We start from the raw sequence: 22,127 nt of genomic DNA, 5'->3' as shown, positions 1-22,127 counted from the left end.
TATGTTTTCCAGGAAAAATCCTGCAATGCCAAAGCTCGATGAAAATTACATTTCATTTGTAATTTTTATACTCATCAATGATAAACCAGTAAACAGGTACGAAATCAATTTACATTTGGAGTTTACATTAGAATTCTAAAAAATCTTGCTGAACACCTGAATACTTTGGTTTATGATGTCTGTTTCCTGTATACAGTTTCTATTTTTTATGTTGAACCATATGGAGGCTCATTTATTCAGTGTGCTTATTAAATTTTATATTTGCACCACTTGTATAAGCTAAGAATTTTTGCCACAAAACTCCTTTCTTTAAATAGTCATGTGTGTCTTTTTTAAAATTTTATTTCTTTATTTTTTATTGCCTTAGGAAATTCTTTTGAAATGGCAATATTTCTTCTTTACCCGATTTAAACATTGCTCACCTTACTATATTCCCTTCTCTTCTGCTACCTTGGTAGAAATGCTTTTGTGAAACCATACTTTATAGTGAAGATTTGTGCCTTCTTGAAGAATATGAAAAGAAATGGTCCTCTCTGTTATTACTCTGTCCATAATACTGAGAGCATTGTGTATTACATGACACTCTGACTTCTTTACGAGAACCATAGAAGACATTTCTCTGCTCTCGGTGAGATCTGGCTTAAGGCCTACGTTATCTGGGGCCATAACAAGCATATAAATCTAAAATTGTGCCAAAGAGAATAAGATGGCAGATGCCAGAGACTGCGAAATGTGGGTGAGGGGAGAGGGGGAGTGAAGAGAGTTTGGTTATGGGTACAAACATACAGTTAGATAGAAGAAATAAATTCCAATGCTTGACAGCAGACTAGGGTGACTGTATTTAGCAACAATATTGTGTATATTTCAAAGCAACTAGAAGAGAAGACTTGAAATGGTACCAACACGTAAAAATAATAAATAATCCAATTATCCTGACTTGATCATTACACATTCTTTGCATGTAACAAACACTCACATGTGGCCCATAAATATGTAAATTTTGTGTCTGTCTATCAATCTATCTAGCTATATCTCAATATGGCAATAAGAACAGAAAGAATTTTAGGCCTGGAGACATATAGTCTGGAATAGTGGATGAGAAGCTGAACTCTGTCAGCATTTTCTTCCTCACCTCGTTTTCATGCAGTTCCTCTATAAATAAATTTGAAAGAAATATTTTAAAGATTATCAGCCTGAAGAGATGCCAAAAAAGTAGCATTCCCACAGACCTACACCTCTTGATCTAGCCCGAATAGAAGTACCTCATGCAGTCTAACTTCTCCTGACAACTAGTTTGTTTTCATATTTATGGTCTTTGGGCCTCCTAACCAACCATGGTTTCCTCTTTGAGGAATGAGGTTAGGACAAAAAGTGCATATGAGCTTCTGCACACTGGTGAGAGATAAGCATATGGTCCATCGCTCACAAGTGTGCAGGAACTCATGTATGCCTTTTGTCCAATCCTCCTTCTTCCACCAATTTTATTGTCTACACTATTTCCTTTTGCCTCATTTTTCCTACTTCGTTATCTTGCCAATGGTATACGTCTGACTTAACTCCTTACGACCTTAACTTTTAAATTCTTGTTTAGAGGTGTTTTATACAGATACTATCCTCCTTTTCATTCTTTGTCTTCTTCTTCCTTCCCCTCCACGTTCTGTTGTATGGTAACTTCACAACAGAGATGACAATGATTTCATATACCATAAAGTCACAATTATTGGCCTTTCTATTTTTCTGTATTTTTCTATATAATATATATTTCTATATATATTTCTATTTTTCTATATTTCTAATTTTTTCTATTCCCTTTAACATTTCTGGCTTTATAATGCATATATTAGTGCAGTTATCCATGTTAATAAATAGTGGTCATATATAGGACAGTGTGCTCAAAAATGTCTAATGAAATGTGCAATTCAAATGGTTCAGAGATGACCAACCAAGATTACTGCAGTTAGCCCCTTTGTTTCAGACTAACTTCCCTACCATTCTATTATTAATCTGTTAGTTAATATAACTAAAGTGCTTAGAACAAAGTAAGTACTATATACCTTAGCTATGATTATTATCCTCTCGCCAAACTTGACTTTCTGCCACCATCTTAATCTTCATTATCACAGATTTGGATTTTTACTTACTTAATAGCTTTAGACAAATGACTTGTTCCCATAGTGGGATCCCAATGTTGGTTCCCTGGTTCCTAGCCTGCTTTGCCAAGTCTGTGTGATCACAGGCTGACAGGCCAGGCTCTCCCAGTTAGAGGAGAGGTTGCTGTGGTCCTGCACTGCATCAAAAGATGCATTCCCTCAGCCAAAGCCTTTCCCTTGATCCCTTCTGGTCATCAAGTCACCTCTCTACATCACACAACTGATAATGCCACACCCTAGTGGAAGAGAATCTGTAGACATTAGACTGTCTATGAAGTTAAGTCCACATTCCCTTGGGAGAATCAGAATAACATAGGCTGGAAAGCTGCTCTCTAGGATTTGTGGAGCTTTGTGTTCTATTGTGTCTGCTGAGAAAAAGGAAGGAGGGAGAGCAGCATAGTGTTACACTTTGGAGTCAGATGACACAGATTCAAACCCCGTCCCTGTCACGTGAGATCTTACTGTCTCCAAGCCTCAGTTTCTGATCTGTAAAAGGGCATAATGATAACTTGCCTCATAGAATTGTAAGATAACCCATGTACTATACTTGGGAACTAATAGGGCTGTTTGTTTTTTTGCTAGGTTCTCTCAAATCATGGTGCCAATAGGTTTTTTAATACATGGGAGCACTTTTCATTTATAACATTCTGACCCTTGAGAAAGTCTTCCACTCAAGGGATATTTAACACATTCTACTTAGTGAGAATGTGAAATATTCTTGAAAGAAATAACAAGCTGAGACCTGACATAAATAGCGTTGCAGGTGGTGACAACAGAGAGCAGTATGGCGTGGCTGGAGTACAGTTAGAGAGCTGGGAGGGAGGGCTGACACTGAAGAGCTAAGGCAGGGGTAGAGAAAGGAATAGCTTTGTTTCTTTATGATACTGGAAATATTAACTACCACTAAATTGCAACCAACTTTATTTTCATAAGACAGCATGTGCAAAGATCACCTCCGTGCAACACTCAGAAAACTAAAGCAGCACCTTTATTTTATACATACAAACAGTATAATATGTTTATTATGTAAGAGCTGTGTTTTGTTTACAATATATTATATTGCTTCAAGCCAATGCAAAAAGTTCATACATTATATTCCCTATTTCATTGTGTTTAGAATATATTATATTGTTTAAATGCCACTACCACAGTGTAATGTTTTTTTTTTTTTTAATACTGAATCTCTGGAATAATGGTAAGGTCAAAATATACTGTATTGAGAGTTTAAAAGTTAAGAGCGATTTTTAAAAAATGTGACAAACATCTAAATATCTGACAATAAAATCTGAAATGCTGTAACTTCAACATTATTAATGGCTCCATCCAAATTCTTGTGACTTACACATTTTTGCCCAATTTAACCTTTCGAATGTTCCCCTGCCCCCAGACACCATAAATGCATTGTGATTTTGAAAATATCTGCCAACTACACACTGAAAATCTTAACCTGATCAAATGACATAATATAAAATCTGTCCCAAAGCACTGAAACAAGAAAATCTATACCATCATGCTACAGACGTACTTAGAAAACTTAAAAGGAAGAGTAAATATCAGCTCAGTGATTTATAATGAAGCTAATAAAATTCAGGCCAGTATTCTTAAGTGTAATGAACATTATTTGAACATTCAACACATGAAAGGTTAACAAAGGCTATGAACTTGGTGTAACTTAAAACGTTTCAGATGTCGGAGTTCACCAGATGTAATTGGATTCAGGTGGATCCCGCCGCTCCTCGGCCTTTTTAAGTGAAGGCGTGTGCTGCCTGAGCTGGGCGCCTGCTGGCCTCAGGGCATGTATGAGGCTGGCTCCATACCCTGCAAAATTATTCACAGCTTAAAAGGAAAGAAACTACAAAACCAGGCTCTTCAGATTCATTACTAACCATTCAAATGAAATCCATTTTTGCCTTTTCAACCCAGAGTGAAAAACCACAATGACCACAAAAAGCTACCTGACTGAAGAGATCTCTGTTAAGAGCAACCCATTTTACTAACTCCATGAAACCAGGTTTCTGTTGGATTTCTTATTCTCTATATATTCTCGCCATGCAGAAACTCTTGATGCAAGATCTGGGTGAATGTGACTGGAAGGATAGTCTCCATCCAAAGGCTGGTAAGGATCTAGCACTGAAATTTTGAATGCGGCTACAGATTTGGTCATTGATCCTTTTCACTGCACTGCAAACCTAACCTAGCTGATATTGATCCAGTTCAATATGACGACCCTACTCTTCATAAAGATCACATGATTGGGTGTGGCTATTGCACTTATAAGACAGGAATTTTGTAAAAATTAAGGACTTCCATTATACGTGTTAAGGAAAAGGTTAAGATTTGAACTGACTCTTCCTTATCAATGGAGATTTGTGTTTTGGTCAAGGTGGTCATCTATCTGTTTCCACCTGGGTTGTAAATGGAATGTACTGAGTTACACAACTTCAGACCTCCCTTCTTCCTACTTGGGGTGATGCTCGGGGGTAGTGACTCATTTCTCATTTCCTAAAACTGATCCAAGGCAGCAAATTACATTGTAAAAATCTGCCTCCATCTTCTTGTGCATCAAAGTTAAATCAGCATTTATTTGTTCCTTGTGTTTTTAAATGCAAACGTGCCATTACGCAGCTACCGAGAACAGAATAATTTTTTCCTGAATGTGTTTCTTTGAATTGTCAATATGTAGTCTAGTAGCTCTTGGAGTGGTCAGAACCTGAGCCACCAATGAACTGGAGTAAATCCCTACCATGCTGCTTGGCCTGTGACCCATGAAGCCCAAACTTCCCTGTTGGTGAGGGTGAGCCTATGCAGGGACGTCTGTCTCCAGTATCCTCCTCCTCACCATGATGCCTGGGTCCCTGGACCTCCCAACGTGTCATCCCACTGGAAGTATGTTCTTAGCAGAACTCTATGCCTCAGAGCTTCCTTGACCTCCCTCTAATCAAAATAAACCCCCTTCTTTCAGTTCAATTATTTTAGCTAATGTACAAAATGACTGGGTGACTTCTCCTGGAAAACACATTTGCATTTGAATCAAGCACCAGGTCATCTTCTTGGCATGCAATGCTTGGATTTGAAGGAGGCACACTGATGGCAGAAGCTTTCAGCAGCATAATCTCCAAGTGGGGGTGCTATTTGGAGGCTGGCAGACCTGTCAGGAGGGCTCATCTACTACACGAGGGCCCCTAACTTGCCTTCCCTTTAGAAGAATGACTGGGTACATCAGAAGTAACAGTGCCCTTGTTCTCCCCTCTTTATCACTTGTGGGGATCACTGGGACCCGGAAGTGAGTCTTAGAAGACCTTTGTAACTAAGTCCTGGGATGTGTGGTCTGATCTAGGTGTGAGGATTTTTGAAAGTTATTTTGATTCTGAGACTAGCCTCAGGGTTTGTCTCCAGTTGAGGGTGGCATAAGGGCTTCGGTTTACTCTTTTCCAAAATGGCGCTAGAAATATTGAGTCTCCTATGGTCTTTTAGTCCAAAGAAGATCTCCTTATCAGTATGTCCTAGGAGGGATACCATTCAACCATTCCCACTGTGTGAGAAGCGACTTTCCTGAGGAGCTGCACTGCTTATTAAACTGTGTCCACCTGAAGCCAATTTAATCAACCATCCAGTTAATTCAATGGAGAAAAAGCATGAAATCAATGGCTTAGTGTAGTGATATGGTTCAGCTGTGCCCCCACCCAAATCTCATCTTGAATTGTAATCCCCATAATCCCCATGTGTCAAGGGAGACACCAGGTGGAGGCAATTGAATCATGGGGATGGTTCCCCTATGCTGTTCTCCTGATAGTGAGTGAGTTTTCACGAGATCTGATAGTTTTATAAGTGTTTGGCAAGTTCCTTCTATGGTCATTCTCTCTCCTTCCACCTTATGAAGAAGGAAGGTACCTGTCTCCGTTTGCCTTCTGCCATGATTGTAAGTTTCCTGAGGCCTCCCTAGCCATATGGAAGTGTGAGTCAAACCTCTTTCCTTTATAGGTTACTCAGTGTCTGGAAGTTCTTCATAGCAGTGCAAGAACAGACTAATACATGTAACCTAGACCAGACACCAACCTACCTTAAAGTAAACAGATGTACAACTACATCTGTTATAGATACATTATCTATACATTATATTATAGCTACATTAAACTAATACAATATGAACATTGTAAAATATAAGCAAAACTTAGAAATTAGAAAGATGACCATAAGTATATTAAATGTATATTTATATATATAAATCAAATTTAAAATATAAAAAATATTTAAAAACTAGTATATTCTTTTAGCACCCCAGTGGATAATTTCAACACTCACTGGGTTGCATTCACCAACCTTTGGAGACTACTGGTCTAGGAAAACATCTGACATGTGAGTGATTTGTTCAACTTGTATCCATTACTTTGGTGACATAATATGGTAGACACAACCTGGAATTTTGTGAATTTGCTTTTTTTAATTAATTAATTTATTTATTTATTTAATTTTAGAGACAGGGTCTTGCTATGTTGCCCAGGCTGATCTCAAACTCCTGGATTCAAGAAATCCTTTTGCCTCAGTCTCCCAAGTAGCTGGGACTACAGGCATGCGCCACCACTCCCAGCTAGGAATCATGTTTTTGAAGAGTATGGTGTGTGACTGATGTCTTCCTTTTTTCAAACTAAAGTGGACAGTGGGCCCAAGCTTAGGAGACTGAGTTCTAGCTGCCAGAAATGCTGAAACTGTGTTGTTTTGGTAATTTGCTAATTGACTGTCCCTCCACTCCACAAGGCAGGGCCTTTTCTGTCTGTGTACTGGTGTGTCCCCAGTGCTCGGATTCATGCTTAGCACAGGAGAGACCACAACAATACTGAACGCATTTAGCAAGTTTCATTGTGTGTCTAAAAGAGGCCAGCTGTTTATCTACATAGCTAGCTCATTTTTGGTAGTAAATTTTGAAAAAATGTAACTCCATTGTAACATCTCTCCCACAGACAACTTTATAAACCTTTTCTTTCCCTCAAAAGAACTCATTTACTTGCTATTACCAATACGATTTAAATATTTTAAGAAGCAAAATGCTTCATGTTTTATAATGATACTTGACAAATCATGAATTATAAAATCAGAGGCAAGGAGATACTGATTCCACATTTGATTTAAAAATCTTAATTTCATATGTCATTTCTTTCATAGTTAACATACTGTATTACCCCAAATCAATCTGTATTACTAATTTAGCCTAGAAAATATTTATGATATTTTACAGATGTGATATTTTACAAAGATGCATTACTCTTTACACACTAAAGCTTAGACTCTAAAGTTTAAAGAGGTGGAGAAGTGTGGGGGAGAAGAGGCAGAGAAGCTGCTTTTAATGAAATGGAAAGCAGGGCTGAGTTATAGGTTGACTGTTAGCCTTTGAAGTCAAGAAACAGAAGTGAAAAGGCTGGCTCTTCTTCTGGTCTCCCACTCACTTTTATTTTTATTTTTTTCCTTGTTTACAACTTTTTATTTCTCCCACTCACTTTTATTGCAGTGTCTTCCATGCCAACCTTCTTGACACTGGCATTTGTTGGGTTCATGGCAGGTTCCATGTGCACCACAGCCAGGCTCGCAGACAGCTAGAATCAAAGGAAATAAAAAGAGTATTTCCTGAGCTTTCCTTTTTCAACAGAATTACATAGTTGCTTTCCTTGCAATTCTTTAGAACGTGTTAGTTTTGGCTTCATCCTCTAATTTTTTTTCCTAAGTCAATCTCCAGCCATAAGTTGGTTTTGGACTTTTGTAAAGTCCTGAGAATGATCTTTAAGCATGATATTTTTCATTTGCAAAAGACGTTCAGTAGGATTTTGAAACTGCTGGATCATGGAAGTTTATTTTCCTTAAGAAAACACCTGGCTGGGCGCTGTGGCTCACGCCTGTAATCCTAACACTTCGGGAGGCCGAGGCAGGTGGATCACGAGGTCAGGAGTTCAGGACCAACCTGGCCAAGATGGTGAAACCCCATCTCTACTGAAAAAATACAAAGATTGGCTGGGTGTGGTGGCAGGCACCTGTAGTCCCAGCTATTCAGGAGGCTGAGGCAGGAGAATCAATTAAATCTGGGAGGCGGAGGTTGCAATGGTCCTAGATTGCGCCACTGCACTCCAGCCTGGGTGACAGAGTGAGACTCCGTCTCAAAAAACAAAACAAAACAAAAAAGAAACCACCTTATAGTTAAAACATTCAGTTGCATGTGTGAGTATCCATTTTTTTACATGCACAGATTTCATACAACGCCTCTGGTCTACATAAGGAAGCATATATGTCAGTGAAGAAAGGTTAACTGTGATGCCCGGGCAACATGCAGTAGGCACAGAAGTATGCAGTGAGAGACTCCTGCTAGTTTAATGACCCCGTAGCCCACATTGGCAATGTGTATGGGGTACTTACGCTTTGAACAGAGGTCTCCCTGGTAACCTTTGGAACACTTACATTTGCTTTTACCAATGCATTTACCTCCATTTCGACAGGGTTGTGGGCATTTGCCTGAAAAAGAGAAGAATGCAACTAAACAAGGTACCTGGTGCTTCATTCAGAGGTAATTACATTTTTCAGAGGAATTACAAGGCTTTGAGAGGATAAATGCTTTTAAATGGCAATTTTCATTTATTTCAGATCTACTCTGGCTTTTATTTTGTTTGAGTTTTGTTTTTGGAACAGATAGGATAATAGTTTTAACTTACACTTTTGGATTATAAATGTGTTGCCAAAATGCTGTATATATATATATTTTTTTAAGTAAAGACGGGGTTTCATCCTGTTGGTCAGGTTAGTCTCCATCTCCTGACCTCAAGTGATCTGCCCGCCTTGGCCTCCCAAAGTGCTGGGATTATAAGCACAAGCCACCATGCTCAATCCAATTACTTTTTAATAAACAGAATAATCTTTTAACTGACTCATAAATACTTGCTAAGATATACTTTACTAAAAGTTATGACATAAAGGGCCCTTTAAATAATCTTTTCTCTGGGTATTGGTTTTTGTTTTTTGGTTCTTTTTGAGATGGAATCTTGCTATTTTGCCCAGGCTGGAGTATAGTGGCGGGACCTTGGCTCACTGCATCCTCCGCCTCCTAGGTTCAAGTGATTCTCCTGCCTCATCCTCCAGGGTTGCTGGGAACACAGACATGTGGCACCATGCCCGGCTAATTTTTGTATTTTTAATAGAGACGGGGTTTCACCTTGTTGGCCAAGCTGGTCTCGAACTCCTGACCTCAAGTGATCCTCCTACCTCGACCTCCCAAAATGATGGGATTACAGGCATGAGCCACCATGTGTGGCTGAGTTTTGATTTTTGAATGTCACTTTTTTTGAAAGTGACTCTATACCTGTACCTGATGACAGTCTTTGCCTAGGATTCCCCAGAAAGCAGGACCTGCATGCAGCTAGTTTATTTGGGGAAGTGATTGTAGGAAACAGGAATGGGGGAATGGGAGGGGTAAAACGGAAGGAGGGAAAGGCAACACAAAAGTGTGTTTGTGGGTGGAAAGCAGGAGTATGGGGCCGCTAAGTCGAGGTGCAGTGGCAATGGCTGGCGTGCAAGGCTGGCCAAGAGGCTGTGAGATGTGACACAAAAGGTGCCCAATATCACAGCAGTGCATTTTCCTGGAACGTCCTAGGTCCATAATGATACTTCGTAATTTCTTTTTTCTCTTTGCCCAATGAGTATTACGAATGCTTTTCACAGATCTTTGAATCACAGAATTTTAGAGCTAGAGTAAGGCCCTAGGTGTAAAAATCATGTAATAAATTTTTCACTTCTTTCTCCAGAGGCTATTCTCCCTCTGCAATCTATTATTTACTATCATAAGTCCTAGCTTTTGAAGAAGTAGAAGATAAGGTACTTTTTACCTAGAGCTGAAACCACATCCTATGCCTGGCATAAGATGTTTTGAAGACAGCAAGTAGCCCATAGATTTTGGTAGTGGAGGAGTTTGGATTGCTTTTGTTGTTCTTTTTCTTTTCTTTTTATTCACTTCAGCAGAACACTCATTACAAAGGCTTCTGGGTACATAAGGAGAACTAATGAAAATTTATCCTAAACCAACCCGCCTTTCACTCTCTAAGCCCTTCTTTTTATTGCCAAAGAAAGCTGTGAAGGAAGTCAACCCCTATATATTTTACTGACAAGTACTATTCGTGACAAGCAAGAAGTAAATTCTTTATGAAAATCATTCTACTAAAAACATTTTATCTTTTTATTTACCTAAAAGGACTTTCTTCATATATGAGTAGACCAAAGCAGTATTTAGTCATTGTAGAGACAATATAGACATAACAATATTGGGATGTTAGGGTCTCTCACAAACCTGGAATGCTGTTAGACATTGAGGTTTTTCTGCATAGAGGTGTTCCAGAAAGTTATTAAAACAAACTTAATAACAGAATATCACCTCTTCATTGACCAAAAGAGGATCCTCTTTTTTTTTTTTTTTTGGCCAGGTTTGAATACAAGAATACCATTTACTGTTTAGTTAAGATCTCAACTCTCACCCAGAAGAAGGAATATCTAACTCCAAATTTCCATTTGCATCAAAGAAATACCTGACTCCAACATATACACAAAATTGGGTCATATCACAGTACTCTGCAATGCACCAGGTTTTTTCAAGCGAGCAAGGTATGGGATGATAATTATATGGCAGAAAACACAGAGTACTCATATATGAACTACTTGGTGGGCCCGAATTTTCTCCTCCTCTATGAGGGGTGAAGTTGGTAACTGGGAAAACACAGAAAATGATTGGTGGAGAGAATCCTTTCATTGACTTCAAGAGGTTTTTTGTTTTCATGGCAACAGGGAAGTGAGGACCCTTAGATTCACCGCAGTCAGGAAGGAGGACATTCTCTCCTGGCTATCACACAACAGAAACGTGACTGCAGGAGATGTTAGACATTTGAAAGCCATTACTAGTTCAAAGACTGTAAGAGCCAAAATTCATGAAGATCTGATTGTTTTAAAATTCAGAATACTGGAAACATCTTTAATATGAACTTCTTTTTCCTGAAAATATTTTGCAACCAAATTCTACCCATTAAATAGTGGAAAACTGATTCAGCCTGGGAGATGGCACATTTTTACTTAAGAGACTAAGCCCTAGCTGGGCATGGTGGCTCACGCCTGTAATCCCAGAACTTTGGAAGGCTGAGGTGAGCAGATCACTGGAGGCCAGGAGTTCAAGACCAGCCTGGCCAATATGGTGAAATCCTGTCTCTGCTAAAAACATAAAAAAATTAGTCAGGCGTGGTGGCAGGCACCTGTAATCCCAGCTACTCGGGAGGCTGTGGGAGGAGAATCGCTTGAACCTGGAAGGCGGAGGTTGCAGAGAGCCAAGATGGTGCCACTGCACTCCAGCCTGGGTGACAGAGCTAGACTCCATCGAGAGAGAGAGAGAGACAGAGACAGACAGAGACAGAGAGAGAGAGAGACAGACTAAGCCCTGCCTGAAGACAAACAGATTTGACTAAGTTTAGGCTGTTGGCATTTTTACTGTAACCAATGGATGAGTCCTTGTAAGAACAATGAAATAAGGTATTGACAAAATAAAGACGTTAGATTTCCTCCACCTATGCAATTGTAGGATAACTTAAATTCATGACAGTTTAATGAAGAAAAAAGATAAAAGGGTTTTTAAGTGCCAACAATTGTTAACTCTGGGTTTTAGGATGGTAGGTGATTTTTAACTGTTTCCTCCAATATTCTAAAAATTTTTAACAGAGAACATTTTATATTGAGAACTTTTATAAGAAGAACCCACTCAGTTATTTTTAAAATCCTTTTCTAATTCTTTTCTAATAATCTTTGCAGTAGAAAAGGATTATAAATAATTTGGGTAGTCTTTTTAACTGAAGGTTCATTAAAGATTCTTGGGAAATCCATGAGTCTTAGATAACAAGATGAATGTACATATCATCCATCCAGATACCTCTAACTATAGTTTTGTTAACCTACAAGCACATCTCACAATCAACTCAGAATGAAGTTTGAGATGGTATCATTCTTCTTCTTTTTTTTTTTTTAAGATGGAGTTTTGCTTTTGTCTCCTAGGCTAGAGTGCAGTGGCTCAGCCTTGGCTCACTGCAACCTCTGCCTCCACGGTTCAAGCGATTCTTTTGCCTCAGTCTCCTGAATAGCTAGTACTACAGGCGCCTGTCACCACACCTGGCTAATTGTTGTGTTTTTAGTAGAGATGGGGTTTTGTCATGTTGGCCAGACTGGTCTCTAACTCCTGACCTCAGGTGATCCGCCTGCCTCAGCCTCTCAAAGTGCTGAGATTATAGGCATGAGCCACTGCGCCCAGGTGAGATGGTATCATTCTTGATAGAGGTCAGGAGAAATGAAAATAAAGATGACATCAGAATATACATTTCATTAAAAAACAAAACAAAACAAACAAACAAACAAATACAACCAGCAATGAGTGCTGGTGAGGATGTGGAGAAACTGGAACCCTCATATACTGCTGGTGGGAATGTAAAATGATGCAACATTTTGGAAATGTTTGGAAAACAGTCTGGTAGTTCCTCAAAAAAGTTGTTACCATGTGACTCAGCAATTCCACCCCCAGGTAAATATTCTGAAGAAATGGAAACGTCCACACAAACATCTCACACACAGATTTTCATAGCAATATTATTCATAATAGCCCCAAAGTGGAAACAACCCAAATGTCCAACAACTGATAAATAAACAAAATGTAGTAAATCCATAAAATGAAATATTATTTGGCAATAAAAAGGAATAATGCACTGATATATGCTACACCATGAGTGAGCATTGAAAACATTAGAATGAACCCAGGTGAAAGAAGCCATACAAGAAATGCCACATCTTGTATGATTCCATTTATGTGAAATGTTAAGAATAAGCAAGTCTAGAGACAGAAAGTAGCTTATTGGTTGCCAGGGTCTGGTGGGAGAGGGGAAGAGGGAGTGACTGCTAATAGGTACAGACTTTCTTTTGGGGATGATAACATGTTCTGGAATTTGATAGAGGTGATGGCTACACAATCTTGTGAATAACCTGAATGGTACATTTTAAAATGTTGAATTTTATATGATTGTGACTTATATCTTAATTAAAAATAAGAATACAGGGGCTGGGTGCAGTGGCTCAAGCCTGTAATCCCAGCACTTTGGGAGGCCGAGACGGGTGGATCACGAGGTCAGGAGATGGAGACCATCCTGGCTAACAAGGTCAAACCCCGTCTCTACTAAAAAATACAAAAAACTAGCCGGGCAAGGTGGCGGGCGCCTGTAGTACCAGCTACTCAGGAGGCTGAGGCAGGAGAACGGTGTAAACCTGGGAGGCGGAGCTTGCAGTGAGCTGAGATCTGGCCATTGCACTCCAGCCTGGGTGACAGAGCGAGACTCCGTCTCAAAAAAAAAAAAAAAAAAAAAAAAAAAAAAGAATACATAATTCAACTATACTTTTTTGTTTCTATACCTTTAGAGGCACTTTTCAACTCAAGACCCATTTCCATATTTTCCTGGTAATGTGGTTGCCATGATAGAAACAGGAAACTTCCGCAGAGGTTTTGGATAAAACTTGCAGTAGGGTGAATCAGGAGCTTTCAAAGACCCACATTTTTTGATGCAGTTAGAAAAAAAACAAAACAAAAACCAAGAATACAGAACATTGTCTCTGCCAACAGAAGATTCATAAACCTAAGGACATGAAAGGGCATATTTACATGAAGGAAAATGAGTTTATGAACAAAGATTCATAACCATGAACCAAGTAAGTGTGCAGAGTCTGAAGTAAGTACAGGGGAAAATTGAGGGGAGTTAATTCAGACATGTCTTTATCTGGGAAGCGTAATTAATAAGAATAGAAACCACACCCAGACAATTAATTGCATGCTCTACGGAAACTTTAGAGGTATTTCATTTGAACCCTATAAAAAATGGTTACTTCATCCACTACTCATTAAAGTACAAAAACCCACAAATAAATTAGAGGTTGAAAGTTCAAACAGGAACTTAGTCTTATTCAACTTTCAATCTACAATACACTACTATATACACTACTGTACACACTGTTTGGCTATACCAAACAGTGGTGTTTTACAGACACAGCTGGAAATGAAACACAGACCAAGTTTCCCTCAACCAACACATCAAGAAAGGCAGGGACACAGGACCCTTAGTGGACAGGCTGACCTTCCTTTTGCTCTTTCTTGAGCATGTGCTTTGGTGCTATCTGTTCTTCTGGATTGTAAGGCAATCTAGGAGGGAGTTACCTCATTTCCGGGTTAAAGAGAAGGCTACATGACTTGCTGAGAGCTGCATGGCTGGTCAGTGGCAGAGCCTGGACAAGCAATTGGAATACTGGAATATTGATTCCGAAAACGATGATAAGCTACCACATTTCAACCCTTATGTTTTTAACTTTTGTGTATTGAAGTCTGACAAATATATAGTCAAGGCATAATGTGCACCAATCTTAAGTTTACAGTTCAGATATTTTTATTTACATAAACAGATGTGTGACACTTCACCAATCAAGATACTTAGCATTCCATAAAGTTCCTTTTGCTCCAGCTGTGATTCTTGTTTCCACCGTCATCCATTAGTTTCACCTATTAGCTTGAACTTCAAAAAGATGGGATCATGCAGGAGGTAATTTTTTGTGTCTGGTTACTTTCACTTAGTATCTGTGTGGTTCATTCATGTTGCCGTGTGTGCTATTATTTCATTCTTTTATTATTGCTATGCGCCTTTTTTTCCTCCTTTTTCTTGAGTCTACCTTTTTCTCTTAGATGGGTTGTTAGGCTCAGTCTAGGACATCTGGCAGTGAGCGGCAGGGGAAACAGGTAGGTAGGTAAACAGATCCCAGCTGTCCCAGAGCTCTGATCTACATTTCCAGTCTGAACCTCTGGGTTCCACATAATGAGGAGAGGACAAAATGACTAGCAGAGAACAATGCAACATGCTGAATAATCCAAATCCAGACATAACCGAGTCAGAGATCATTTCTTCTGAGTCCTGTGAGGTGAGCTGTGTCACTCTGCCCCACCTTCAGCCAAAATGCATGGCAGCTGAATCTAGCAAAAAGAAACCACTGGCCTAAGACCTTAGACAATCTATTCATTCTCTCTGGGCTTCTGACTCCTTCTTGATAAAATGAAGGGGTTATAAGCTCTCCCTAAGTCAAAAGAAGGTAGAAAGTTAATACTCACTTATTTCACATTGCTCTCCCTCTAGTCCTGGAGGGCAAATACATTTTCCAGGGTAGAAACAGGTCCCTCCGTTAAAGCAGGTGGTTGAGCAATTTGCTGTTAGAATGAGCAACAGGGGTGTTGCATTAGACGGTAGGTTAAGTCTAACACAAATTTCACTTAAAGTGAGGTACTATTTTTAGGCATCTGCTGCCTGTCCATTTCCTGACTTAAAGAAATAAGCTGCTTTACAAATATAAAAATTATAACCAATTGCTTGCCTATGTGCAGACTCCAGAACATAATAGGAGACCACACACATCATATACTACCCACCCGTAGGAGTTTCCATCTCAGTGAAGAAAGGCACAGTAAAAAATTAGCTTTTTAAATGTTTTTATACACATCTATGCCCTTAAAAGAAGAAGAATGGTATAAACCTAAGGATGTTTTTTTTTGTAAACATCAGATTGGAGGATAAAGGAAGAGTAAAAAGGAGAAGACTTACTTTGGAATAGATAAACGAGAAGTCATAAATATCAGGACCTGACAAAGAAAAAAAGCTACTTTCTTTCAGGATAAGATGAACAAAGGTTTATCTTAATGGGATTGTTTAAAAAAATAGACTTTTATGACTTTTGGAGAAAAGAGTAACTGTATTCAGAAAAAGAATGTGGGCCCAGGTGAGATGCCATAGGTAGGAGTGTGGCCACAGCATGGACCAGACGACAATGAAGCTGGCTGTATCGTAGTGGGAGCCCAATAACCAGATTATCCAGGTAGTAATCACACTTTGTGATTCATCCTAAACCTTCTCTCACAGTGTCAATTTCTGGAATTTCACTGCTCACTAGCACCTAAAATAGAGGGAGGATGGATAAATGGGGAGAGGAGGAGAGGAAATATCTAAAAAGAGACAAGTTGGCTCATTCTATAAAGGAAATTAAAATGAGAGCTTGGATTTTTAGCAATTCCAGTTATATGACCTATTTGTTCTTGTCCCATATAAAATTGGCCAAAATTCGCTATAGATGAACAAAAGCTAAAGTAAGCTTCCAGTAGGAAAATCAGAAAAGAAATCCAAAAGTTCTAAGTGTATGTTTTCTTTGTGGAAAAAAAGTCCACCAAGTAAAATGTTCTATGAATATCATGCTTCTTAGATGATAAATTGTGTTTAAAATCACAAAGATCTCCCAGTTGAAGGCAGTGCTGTACTCACTTTGGAAAATCAAAACTCTTTTTTTTTTTTGGTTTGTTTGTTTTTTGAAAGAGACAGGGTCTTGCTCTGTCTCCCAGGCTGGAGTACAGTGGCACAATCATAGCTCACTGCAGCCTTAAACCCCTGGGCTTAAGGGATCTTCCTGCCTCAGCCTCCCAGATGACTGGGAGTAAAGGTGTACACTACCATGCCTACTTAAGTTTTGAAATTTTTTTGTACAGATGGAGTCTCGCTACATTGCCCACACAGGTCACAAAAAAATCAAGCCTCTTAACGTGGAAGGGAGCTGTAGTATTTTGGTATGGGATTTAGGATTTAGGAGAACCAGCTCTTGGGGCCTCCTCTTTGCTGCAGTATTGCTAAGGCTGGACAGTTGTTTTTGTAAATGTGCCCTGTCTCCTCACTTCTGTTTCTCTTGGAGATAAAAGGGAACGATGAGATCAGTGCCCTGAAAAACTTTGGGATCAGTGCCCACTTGGCCCGTGTCCCATGGGCACTGCCCAATTACTGATGTGTAGAATGCAATGGTAGAATTCGGCAAAGTTGTTATATAACTTGGCCACACTCTTAGTACTTGTATGCTATTGTATTGTCATGAGCAAGTTTCTCTACATTTCTGTTGTTCAATGATTCTTGATTAGAAAAACAAGCAGCTAGAGACATGAAGTATGTTTCTCTGGGGCTGAGGCCCCACTGGCCAATGCTAAACTCCTTAGGTCCTAAAGGTTGTGATGTCCCAAGGGCCAATGAAAGTTATTCTTTAATATTTGTTCAAATAGATAGTGCTGAGGTCTAGCTCCACAGTAGTAATTAAATCATTTTTCCAGAGCCTCCACACATTCCTTCCTGGAGAATAAAAGCACCTTTTGTTGAGGTAGAAAAAAAATTTTTTTAGTATTCCCAGATCTCCAGTGAGACCAAGTGGAATTTCAACAGACTTTATAAAAGAATAAAGAAGTTACTGGAGTCTGATGAGTAGGAAAATCTTTCATTTGAAAGATAAAATATTATAAAATATAACATATACTGGAATATAGATAGATATATTACTTTAACAGTGACCATGTGGTGTTTGTGACACCACAGCACTAGAAAAACACTGCAATTGACACTCCATTTTGCAAACCACACCAACAATGGCCACACCTACGTAAGAAGGTCTCTTGTGAATATATGAGTTTTTCAACTAAATCTCTGGAGGATTTGTATTATTTATTAATAGTTTTGAGGTCATAAGAGTTTAATTCTGCTCTAGAATGCCCAGTTTTAAAATAGCAGAGATACTGAATGCTAAATTTAGACAAAAAGATTCACGGTAATGAATTTTACTCACTGGCTGTTAATTCTTATTAGAGTAAATAGTGCTACTCTTTATGAAAACACATTAAAAAAGGTTTTTTAATCCAATACTATAGTTTTAAAAGACCACTTTTAAAAAGGCAGAAATGCTTTCACATATTATCTCAATATAGTTATTATATATAGCTCAGGGGTGAGGGACAGGAGGGTCAGTGGCTTAATTCCAAGTCTAGAGATAGAAAAAGCATGGTCCACACAGAGATCAAGTTGCCTGCCCAGGTTCAGAGTCACCTGTGGAAGAATCGAGGGCTGAATTAGGTAGCCTGGGTGGCAACATGGTACAGTGCAGGATATGAATTTGGGTCAACCGACTCAAGTTCCATAAACCTCACTTTGCTTATCTAGGATGAGATGGATAATACTTTACATATCTCAAAAGATGTTCAGAGTAAAATCACATAACTGTATCATCATAAAAGAGTAAACAACCATAAATTATTCTGACTAATACTGAAGGCTCTTTCCTTTAAAACAACAACAACAACAACAAAAAACTGCTCATGGCAATCTTATTTGGTACTAACTGAGTGATCACTAAAGAGACACTTTTCAAGAATAAAATTTATTATTCCATCTTAACTTATATGTTTATTGACAAAAAACAATGCTCTATGTATACACTTAGCATTTTTAACACAAAGATAACTTTATTAAATATACAAATTTCACAGCATAGTCTTTATTTTTTTCCACTTAAAAGATGTGAACTGGGCAAAATAAACAAGTATCTTGTAAAGAGTATGAATCATTCAGCAATTTTAGGGCCAAGTTTGAATACACTTACTAAGAGTAAAATCTGGCTGTGTGGCTGCAGTGTTGAGAAGGAAGAACCCGATCTCTCTGGGATATGATTTGTGAGCAAAGTATTGAATCAGGAGTCAGTAAACTTCTAGGTTAGGCAATATATAGCAGGTTGTTTAATTTTAGCCTTGGAAGTTCACCCACAAAACCGATTTAGGACATACCAAAATTCCATGTGGCATAGACCAGCTAATTGTTCACAAAAATTTGCACTCCGCTCACATAACATGAGATGTCAGTGGGAGACAGCTGGGCAACATTTCTTCTGCCTGAATCCAGGTAGGGCCATGAGGCTAATTCCTACCTATGGAATAGGTGTGGAAGTTTTGTGGGTAACTTCTGGGCCAGGGCTTTAAATTTTTTAATTAATTTACTTATTTTTAGCAGTGCTTACTTCAATCCTTCTCTGCCTATTGGCTGGATCTAGAGAGTTCCAAAGTTCTAGGCAGGACCACAGATAGAGGGTGCCTGGGCTCCTGAGTCACTTCATGAAGAAGAGCTGCCCTGCCCACTGACCAGGCAAAATGCACTGGAGCATTCTGTGAATGAAAATAAACTTTTGCTATTACGCTACACTAAAATTGGGATTTCAGTTACTGTAGCAGCCATCTTTACCCTAAGCCATACACTCTATTTACAGAGCTGTTATGAAGAGTGAGGACATATAAAGTAACTCATTCTAATCAAACATTTTTAAAGTAAAAATAACTTTGTTCTTACAAAGAAACTGTTACCTTTGTCACAGTTCACTCCATAGAATCCAGGTGGGCAGATGCAGAAACCAGGAGTCACACAAAGTCCACCATTCATACACCGTGGGGTGCAAAGGGCTTATAGGGAGAGAGAACCCTGATTAAGGCCAAATGGTATTTTGGAGCAGGACCATTTTGAAATGTCAATAATACAATAGGTCTACATTTTCAAGCTTTGTGGTTGACTCTAAAATGATTACTCTTCAGAGACACAAGTTTGCTATATTAATATTATTTTTGTGGTATAAATTAGGCTATTTTTCAATTTCTCAGCCAATTTCTTAGAGATGACTTTTGGATTGGTTCCATTTGAATACCTGAATAAATTTTCCCCAGAATCATTTGACTAAGATGTAGTCTTCTTAAAACTGTTAAATATGTTCAGTCTGCCCCATTTCCTTAATCTTCTAATTCCAAGATAAATGCGAAGAAGAAAAATAAGAAAATATTCTTTCTTACTTATTTTAAAATTATTTTTTAACTATCTCTCATAGGATATTCTTATTTTTTGAAGATGAAAAATATTTTGCTTACTCTAGTCAGATAAGCTCTTAGTATTTAAACATCTTATGATTAATATTCGTTTTCATGCTTATCTTTTTTCATATATTTTTAAAAATTAATTTCCCTGAAATTGATGTACTTGCTACACAAATTCTTTTCACCCACTTTTTTGCCTTGTAACATCATAAGTCAGATATATTATTCGTTGTGAATCAAGCTACTTTTAATTGGAATAATTTCAGATCAGTGGTGATACTAGCTTTTTAAACCCTACTTAAGTGGAGAAAAAAACCCTCAAAATTATCATAAGATTATGCCAAAGTACGGTGGCTGTATTTGTGAAGTGGTACGAGTTGGGGGAGATGGCCACGAATGGCCACAAAAAGTGGAGGCATTGTGCCAAAGTTTTCTGCCCCTGTGACCAGAAAAATAATTTCAGGTGTTAAAAATCCACATGGGGCTCCTGCATGACATCCATGTTCATTAGGAAGGGAGCAAGGGAAGTCGGCTCTGTGTCTTACCTTTCTCACAGTGAGGTCCGTGGAACCCATCAGGACACTCGCAGATACGTCTTTCATTACAAAAGCCTCCATTTCGGCACCCGCCTGGGCACTCAGCTTCACCAGAGAGAAACAAAGCTTATATGGACACCCTTGAAATCATGTCGGGTGAATCACAGCCAGCATGAGACAGTAGTGTTCATTTCTGTTCTAGCCCACCAATTAATCATAATTGATCAAATACCAGTACTTCCAACTCATTCCCTCGATATCACTTGGATTTCACTAAAGCTGCTGCAGAGTAAGATTTTGCCTCTCTTACTTCCAATAGTAGGGGGCTCATGGAAGAAGGTAAGGCAAATTTTATTCTGCCTTCATCTCCTCCTACGGATCTACTGTACCTTGTTAAATTCACACTGCAATTGAATGAATGGTATTGCCTTTCCCCTTTCAGAGGGTAAGATGACTTATAGGTGCATCTTTAGAGCACTGAAAGGCTCCAGAGCTTAAATTCTGAGCTAGAAAAGCTTGTATGCAGATGCGAGAGGAGCCTGGGCCTTTATGTTTAAATGGGCTTCTGGGGTGTGGTGGGGAGGTACTGAGTGAGGCCTTGACCTGGTAGGAATCACTGGCATGAGGTGGCACCCTGTCCTCCATGGATGTGAGCAGCATCAGGCTTTCGTTAGGGGTTATATTACTGTTGCCTTTGACAAGTGGGAAGTGATGGTAATGACAAGCCACCTTGCCGTGAGCAAACAGAGCAAGAAAGGGGGGGGAAATTCATGACGACAGGTAAGATATACTGGGACTCCCAACAACTGTGTTGGAGGAGTGGAGAGGGAGGAAGAAAAGGTGTTTTGAAAAGGTTCCTATTCCTAATATTAAAAGTGGGGTCAAAGTTAGAGAAAGTCTTTCTTAGTACTGTTGCTAAATCCTGTGCTTATCATCTCCTCCTTCCGTTGCTGTAGTTATACAGCCATCATCCAAAAAACCGTGTGTGTGTGTATGTGTGTATAGATATAAATATTTGGCCCAAGTCACACCTAAAGCCCTTACAACATGTCTTCTCTTGAATCACCATCAGTGCTTACCTTGCTGACATGTTTTAAAGAAGATAGCATTTTGAGGTGTCTGGAGAATGGTGTTGCCTTCAGAATTCATAACAATCACATTCACTTCAAATGCTGCCACCCCATCCTGTTTTCCAAGACATGGGAAACCAACTTGAACAACTAAAAGAAAAAAAGAGAAAGTACGGGGAAACAGTTAATCTAGTTGATTCTAGTTTTACAGAAATCTTGGGAAGACAGTCAAAGGACAAAGCAAAAATGTTCACATGTTGTGGATTTCCTTGTATCTCCACTGGAGTAGGAACTGTATTTTGAGCATTAAGTTGGGCATCATGTGAGGTGAAGAAAGAGTGAATGACTCTCATTAATTTTTACCTCATTAATATGGAATTGGGGATATTCTGTTCATAGTCTAAACTTGTACTATCTTAAATATTTTCCCTGGAAATTAAAGATGGAAAGAAGAATCATAAAGTGGCTAATTATACATCAGTGTAGCATGGGAAGAACAAAAAGACAAACAAAAATAAGTAAAAAGTGGTTGATTGCGGGAAGAAACTTTGTGGCATCTTCGTCAACCTCCATATAATCCAAAAAGGGCTAG

The 22,127-nt window shown here is 38.8% G+C and overlaps 1 protein-coding gene across 2 annotated transcripts in view; it reads right to left on the bottom strand.

Annotated features, from left to right (window-relative positions):
* Positions 1–3,124: 3,124 nt before the first annotated feature.
* Positions 3,125–22,127, bottom strand: part of LOC105473451 (WNT inhibitory factor 1) — a 71,759-nt gene continuing 52,756 nt past the window's right edge. Inside the window, exons 4-10 of one of the 2 annotated variants that reach the window (XM_011727275.3) lie at positions 21,545–21,685; positions 20,475–20,570; positions 19,432–19,527; positions 15,340–15,435; positions 8,550–8,645; positions 7,643–7,738; positions 3,125–3,968 (exon numbers count right to left, since the gene is read on the bottom strand). In XM_011727275.3, the coding sequence (XP_011725577.2) occupies positions 3,847–3,968; positions 7,643–7,738; positions 8,550–8,645; positions 15,340–15,435; positions 19,432–19,527; positions 20,475–20,570; positions 21,545–21,685 (743 nt within the window). In that variant the 3' untranslated portion in view covers positions 3,125–3,846. The remainder of the gene's footprint in view (positions 3,969–7,642; positions 7,739–8,549; positions 8,646–15,339; positions 15,436–19,431; positions 19,528–20,474; positions 20,571–21,544; positions 21,686–22,127) is intronic. The other variant, XM_071071500.1, reaches the window with a different exon arrangement.

The sequence above is a fragment of the Macaca nemestrina genome, chromosome 10 (assembly GCF_043159975.1).
Source record: "Macaca nemestrina isolate mMacNem1 chromosome 10, mMacNem.hap1, whole genome shotgun sequence".
NCBI lineage: Eukaryota > Metazoa > Chordata > Mammalia > Primates > Cercopithecidae > Macaca > Macaca nemestrina.
Note: the sequence above shows the minus strand (reverse complement) of the source record. Positions and strands in the feature narration are given on the sequence as shown.